Source organism: Hydractinia symbiolongicarpus, chromosome 15, assembly GCF_029227915.1.
Source record: "Hydractinia symbiolongicarpus strain clone_291-10 chromosome 15, HSymV2.1, whole genome shotgun sequence".
Taxonomy (NCBI): Eukaryota; Metazoa; Cnidaria; class Hydrozoa; order Anthoathecata; family Hydractiniidae; genus Hydractinia; species Hydractinia symbiolongicarpus.
In genome coordinates, this window is record NC_079889.1 from 7,537,936 (window position 1) to 7,545,243 (window position 7,308).

The 7,308-nt window shown below is 35.2% G+C and overlaps 1 protein-coding gene across 1 annotated transcript; it reads right to left on the minus strand.

Annotated features, from left to right (window-relative positions):
* Positions 1 to 2,463: 2,463 nt before the first annotated feature.
* On the minus strand, positions 2,464 to 3,767 carry LOC130628681 (uncharacterized). Its single transcript, XM_057441664.1, has 4 exons — positions 3,630 to 3,767; positions 3,141 to 3,270; positions 2,905 to 3,061; positions 2,464 to 2,848 (listed from the first exon to the last, which is right to left on the minus strand). Exons 1-4 carry the CDS (start codon positions 3,765 to 3,767, stop codon positions 2,464 to 2,466), a joined length of 810 nt encoding a protein of 269 aa, XP_057297647.1.
* Positions 3,768 to 7,308: the final 3,541 nt, after the last annotated feature.

The following is a 7,308-nucleotide window of genomic DNA, read 5'->3' on the forward strand; positions in this document are numbered from 1 at the left end:
AATGGGTTAACGACTAATCTTTATAATAATAGCCGTATTTTGTTCAAAATGGTTGCGCGCAGCTTTTTTCGGAAAATTATCGCAGGGTCTGATTTTTACGGACTTTGCGTCATGGTTTTACGCAGCCTAATTTCGGAATAATTTCGGAATCACGCCAGAACCGGATAAACAACATGCTACGGAGGCCATTTCAGTTTGGAAGTGATGGGTATTGATGGTGTCAAGTTTGCAGATATGTTGATCTATTTATCTTCTCTAAGCTTTTTAATTTTGTAGTATTTGTTTTCACATGTTAAGGCATATATTTTTACGTTTTTCTTACCCATGTACAAATCTTAAATCACCATTTTCAAGATTTTTGCAAGGAGCGTAGATTTTGAACTAGCTTGGCTAGCTTAGCTAGCTAGCTATACTTAGCTTTATTTATTCCTATTCTTTTGAAGTTTTTATATTCAGTTTGGTGTACTTTTATTCATTTGTATTTGGGGTTGTGGCTATCAGCTCTTTAGCTACCTCTAACTAAAAAGTGAAGGTAGCCAAAATACAGCTTAGCTACCAACAAAATTGCTAATAATAATTATGCTAAATACAGTTAGGTGACTACAGCTTCTATTACTGTTATGAAAATTTATCCTTCAAAATAAAATTGCTAAATAATAATGACTGGGTAACGCTAAGCTGTTTACTGATTTCTTTTAAAACCAAAGGGAGAAAGATTTTTGGAAAATAGTATTACTCCTACGCTCAGGTATGACACGGTTTACCTTTTAAGTGCTCAGTCTTGTGTTAATGACGGGCTGTTTCCTGTGATTTTATTCAAACCGTTAGTCTCCCGGCTAGTATATATATATATTTGGTTTTAAATTAGCCACGTCACACGAGCAAGATATATACACCAATCTGCGTTCAATATGGAGGCCTGGGACCCATGAGGGGGTGAAAAATAACAAAGCTGTGGGATATTTTAACTTGAGCAAACGAAGTTTAATCATCATTCAGCAATATTTATATTTAAGAATGGATTTCGATATGGTAGCAAAGATAAAAGTTGAAGAATTGAAAGTAGTTTTAAGACTTAATATAAAACTTACAGGAAAGAGTTAGTTGCAAGAGTGTTTGCTGCTATGGAAAATAAAGTTCAGCCTGTGGAGGGAGCTGCTGAAATCGAGCTCGAACTATAAAAAAACTATGACAGCAAATTAAAATTCGACAACAGAACTATTCCAGATTCATTTAAGAAACCTCGTGGATGGCACGATGAAGCTAAGGGCATGGCCTATTGGCCTTTATTATTGTACCCTGACATTTCAGTTATTTATTGTTTTATCCCGCAGAACTTGGAAACAGGGCCAAAGTACTAACGAATTATAGTTTAGCTACAGAAAAGGTGTAATGACTGCCTCAATGTGCCACGAAGTTTTCACAAAAATGGACAAAATTAGTGGAGGTGGTGGTGTCTGCGTAAATATGTAGGCATTGAAACAACGAGTATCTGGTTTACCTTTTGATAACCCAAACATTCCAGCCTTAAAGTATGGTAGGGATATGGAGATTGAGGCTGTAAACTCATTTTATGAACTAATCAAAGAAACATCGTAATTTAAAGTTGAGTGAGTGTGGTTTGTTTTTAGAAAGATCGGTACCAGTAACCGGTGGAAGCCCTGATCGAATAATGACATGTGATTGTTGTTTGCCAGCATGCTTGGAGGTGAAGTGCCCATTTAGTGTCTACCATAAGTCACCAACCGATCCGAATGTTAGGATACCCTACTAAGTGGTTGATAAGGACGCTGTGGTTTTAAATAAAAATCACAAATATACACAGTGCCAAGTGCAAATGGCAGTAACTGCTTGTTATTTCGTTGTTTGGACACCTCATGGAACATTAGTCGAGACTATAGTTTATGACAAACCATTGTGGAACAACTTGAATTCAAAATTTGTTACTTATTATAATGATTTTTCTTGAAGTCGATATATTGTAAATGATGTTTCTAATAAACAACTTATTTTGCTGCGTTTTTGACCCTATTTATTATCAAATTTATTAGCAAATGAAAAAAATTAGGGTGAAAATAAATAGAATCCCATGTGACAAACAACCCGCAAAATTCAGAGTAATCCTGAGGCTTATTCATAAAGAAAATGTTACGCACGCAGATCCAATCAAATCACTAAGACAAACAAAACCGGCAAATAAAATTACATAAAAATGTAAACATTAGAATTAAAGCCGTATTTGTTTTTTGTTGCAAAATTTTGTAAATAAAAATTTGAAAGCTTTTAATAAAAAACTTATCCTGGAAATAAGTGCTAGGAAGTCCTGGAATTTAGTTTGTCTGTTAAAGTAAGGCCAAGCATCCTGTCCACAGGGAAAACAACAACAAAAAGTGAATTACTTTAGCTACAACAGCATGTATTAAAAGTATAAAAAAGAATGAATACCTTGTACAATCATGTTTGTTAACGCATAAATCTGGGCTTAAGATTACATGGAGCAGCACATGCCTTGACAATGTCATCACCATGCTGCATCATAGTAATAGGTAAGACAGTTTTCAAGACGGGGTAGAACTTTACATGATTGATAACACGCTCCACATGTATTCGTGGATTGGCAATTTCTTTAGTTTTCTTGCACTCAATTGATATCATCTGACTTTTAATTCTAGCACCAGGTGGAACACTCAAGCTACAAAATTTTAACAGTAGTTCTTCTCTTATTTGAAACCCTCTATCAGCCATTACTTTGTTGTCCCGTTCTAACAATTCATAAAACCCCCTATCCTTTGTTATATATCGATCGCTTGCCCGACCACCATAACAGTAAAATAAAATGTTATGAAACCTGCAGGTGATATAACAATTAAGAATTTTATTGTGTTGTGGTGCTTGTAATCGGACCATGTAGCTGCTTGGTTTAGTAAAGATTTTGGTTTTGCAATGAACACATCAGTACAGTCAATAATTACTTTGTATTTCGGGTGTCCAGTTTTAATAAAGGTATCAGGTAAATTGTCTCTAATCGCTTCTCTTGGTAGCCATACAACAAGAGCGTTGCCTAGAATTTTGCTTAAAATCTGTATCCATGTCGTAAAAGTGTTGGAACAAATAGTGGGTGAAATTCCGAAGCGGTCAACCAAAACGTAATCTCATCAAAATTAGCAAAAATTCGTCACGATGTGTAAGGATTTTGCTTGCTGGATTAGAATAAGTACGTTTGAGTTTGCTGTAGCTATTTGCACGCTTAGGGCCTCTCCAGTATCTGATCTTAGATAAGTATGGGTTCAAAAGTTGAAATACTGATTCAAACATGGAAATAGATACTATGCCAGTGTTAAAACACTTGCTTAAGTATTAAAGACTTTCACTCTGTTGGCAGTTTTAACTTGCAATGTTACCATATTTATTTTTGATACAAGAGAATCGATAACATTTTTCTTGTTGCTACATCCCTCACATTGCTGAGTTAATGATGATGAACAATAGGAATGTTTCGATACTGGTGAAAAGAATGATGATGATGATGATGATGATGATGATGATGATGATGATGATGATGATGATGATGATGATGATGATGATGATGATGATGATGATGATGATGATGATTGACATTCATTATTAACATTATCATTAACAACATTATCAACATTATCATTAACTGCTTCGTCAACTTCTTCATTTGACAATTTTTTTCTTACAGTTAAGTACAACATCTGAAATAATTCTCTTCTTGGTCGTTTTTGTATGAATTCGTAACCCATGTTCAAAGTTGGATCTGGATTGGCAGCAGTGGGTACCCCATCAGCAAAATGAAATGAACACTTTGTCACTTCCGGCAGGAGTCCATTTTGTTTTATTATGTCCTTCTCGCTTGATAAGTTTAATCCAATTCTGCCCTTGCTCGTTGTTGTTCTTAACGCTCGGAAAACAATATAAATAAAATGGTCGTTCGCATCCACATAATTCCTTGATAACATTGTGGTGTATATCACGCAATTCTTTCTTCCAATTTCGAGTTTTATACTGGCTATTCGTACAACCAATAACAGCACAATTTACTCTGGGCATTTTGTTTTGAAAAATGACAGTTTGTTTATGGCTATATTTATTTTGTATAAATCGTTTTCTTCTTTTTTTCACTCTGTTTGCTCCTCTCTCAACTAATTTCCCAGTCTGAAGACCGCGTCGCAATACCAAATGGTAGCCCAGCATGTCGGATTCGTGTATTGACACAAACTTTTCCATACTGCTGTGCATGGAAATTAATGTAACCGATATCTCCGATATTTGTAGTTTTGTATTACCCTGACAGTAAAAATAAAAAGCACCTGTTTTATTTAATCGCGATAACGTGATGGTTTGGTTTTGGCTCAGGCTCTTCGGCAATTCAACGTTTTTCAAGGTGGTTTAAAAAAAATTACTTTTACACGCACTATATTCACAAATTGCGAAAAAATGTGCAAATCGATCTCTGATGTTAATCTAGCTACAGCTTATTCATGATAATATAATATAAGTTTGTTTTTACACAAAAATCTTCGCGATTGTTAATATGCACAGCATTTTCTTATTTGTATTTGTTTCTGTTGATGCAATTTTCTATTTTTACCGTGTAGTACGGCTCCCGGCATTCCTTTCCATCCCCGAAATGATTCGAAAACTTTTTTTAATTCGTAGTACTATTTCAAAAATGGTTACAACTTCCTGAACCTCAAGGAATTCAAAAGTCTTGTGAACCATTATGGAATGCGGAAAAATTGTCTAAAAAACATAACTCAAAGCCCCATATTATACTACTAATAGTTGAAGTTCTACTGCGCAGTAGTCAATGTCCTACTGTGCAGTGGACCGAATTCTACTGCGCAGTAGATCTGCGACTACTGCGCAGTAAAATTGTTTTTACTGCGCATTAGAATTGTTTTTACTGCGCAGTAGTGATCTATTTCTGTTGCTCGACAACAGTGGCATATATGGGCCACCGTATGTAGCTAATGAACAACACCTAAAAAGTATGAACTGCTCGTTGCTTTCTAAAAACACAACAAAGTTAGCTAGGTACTAGAAATGTAATTAACTTATCAATAAAATCAAGTGATTAATATATTCCTTGTTTTTTTCTCACTGCAAGTATGCAACAGTTTAAAACAATAAACTCACAAGCTGATCGCATAATACGTGCTTTAAAATTATACCTAATATTACGACCTTTAAAAAGTCGTGGTCACACCTGCTTTACTATAACTTGGAAGATCAACAATAATAACCTTTCAAAAATTGCAATTTTAACCTTTCAGAAATACCAATCGCGAGAAAGTAGCCATAAAGGCCGGCTTCCAATTAGATCGCCTGCCCCGAGCGGACGGAGCGAACTACGGCGCGCATGCTCAGAATAAACTCACGCGATCCGCCGGAGGACTTCCTTGGTCCGCCAACAAAGTTGAAATATATTCAACTTTCTTCGCGGACGTAGCGAACTCTTGCGCAATAATTTTATTTTGACCAATCAGAACACACAGAAAGTTCAGTCAATAAATCAAATATATTTCATTCATGCCCCAGCAGCAGTTCAAAACAGATTAAAAAAATGGCGGAATTTAACTCAGAGGTTTTGTATACAGATGCAAGTTAAATCAGTCAATTCAACAATACTGACTTGCCTAGCTTTGATGATGATGACGAAATAGATGATGAACTTCTTGTAGAAGAAGTAAAACAAATGAGGATATTGTGGGATACTTTATGTCGAGGTTACAAAGAATTGAACAAAAAAATCAGGCATGGAAGGAAATTTCTTCAAGACTTCACAAAAATGGTAAGCTCCTTATTTGTAGTCACCTCTGTTGCTCACGAAGGCATGGTTTATTAGATTTTGGTTAATATTACATACCTCATCAAGTTGGCTAACCTTTAATTTCCCTTGCTTATAACCTAGCTGCTAATAGCTACATACACACATTGGTTTAAGTTAATCTAGCTAGCTTTTAGCTGATGCCTTATTTGAGACTATAGCTAATGAGAAATATATATATTAATTATTTACGTCCACATTTATAGTTGATGACCTCAAACGAAGGTGGAAAAACTTGCGGGATGGCATAACTAGATGCTTAAAACGAATAAATGACTCTTATCGAAGCAGAACTGGTTCCTCAAATACACCAAAGTGTAAATTGTATCACGAGTTATTGTTTTTAAGGATACAATAATAAATAGACCGACATGTAGTAACGTATCTGCTCCAAACTCCATATCGTCCACCGAAAAAAGTTATGACGTCGCTCCAGAAATCCTGGACATGATGTTGGTGGATGCGTTATCAAAGACCTCTGAAACACAGTATGAAGGGAAAAAGAGCAATGATGAGTTATTTTGTTTGAGCATTGTCGAAACACTTCAAAAACTACCACCAAAATACGTATTCAAGAAATCCTTTTGGATCTTGAATTTAGGGTAAACATTCAACATATAACTGTTGTGTTGCTGACATTTTGTGTTTCCTTTTTATATATATACTACTTTACGATATAACAGCTTTATTTATTTGACAATATATACAATATATTTATTAAGTTAATGTCTGGTTATACGTGTGCTTAACATTATGCATCAAACAAGTCTTGTGTGCTACTGGCCATACTTAGTTGCCGAAGAACTGAACCTTCTATTGAGTTAAAGTAGTCACGAAAATCATCTCTAACTATTTTAGCGACTCTTGCATAATTGTTTGAGCCAGTATTAGGTATATTTTGCAAACCATTACGAAAGTTATCACACCTCCATTCACCTAGCACAATTTTACCTTTAAATCTCGTGGTCTATTAAATTTTGTGGACAGTACAAGTTCCTCATGTCATTATTCTTATCTGCAATAACAAAATTGAGAAGTGATATAACAGCTTTAGTTATTTTGACACAAGAATCTACACTTGCACAGATAGCTCTACGAAAAACACGAAATCTTGTTGTAGCATTTTCAACTATTCTTCGTGCCCGTGAAATACGATAAATTGCAATTGACTCAGGAAGTTGTATGTAACCTCATGGATACGGTTTAATTAAATTAACCCAAAGAGGGAACGCTTCGTCTCCTACAAACACATAAGGAAAATGTTTGTCTGTTCATTGCAGCAATCTTGGCTGAGGCACATCTAAATGATCGTTGCAGAATAAAAAACCTAAGTTACTGTTATGGAGAACACTTCCATCACTGAGTCTGCCATAATCTCCAACATCTACCATGGTAAATTAATACATGGGATCGACTACTGCCATAAGAACAATACTGTGGAGCTTTTTATAATT

Excerpts from the sequence above, each read along its gene's own strand:
- LOC130628681 (XM_057441664.1), bottom strand. The coding sequence starts at position 3,767 with ATGGGTTACGAATTCATACAAAAACGACCAAGAAGAGAATTATTTCAG. Across the intron at positions 3,271-3,629 it reads ATAATGTTGTTAATGATAAT|ATCAGATACTGGAGAGGCCC; the intron begins GTTAATAATGAA and ends TACTTATCTAAG. Across the intron at positions 3,062-3,140 it reads TTTGATGAGATTACGTTTTG|GCAACGCTCTTGTTGTATGG; the intron begins GTTGACCGCTTC and ends GCAAAATTCTAG.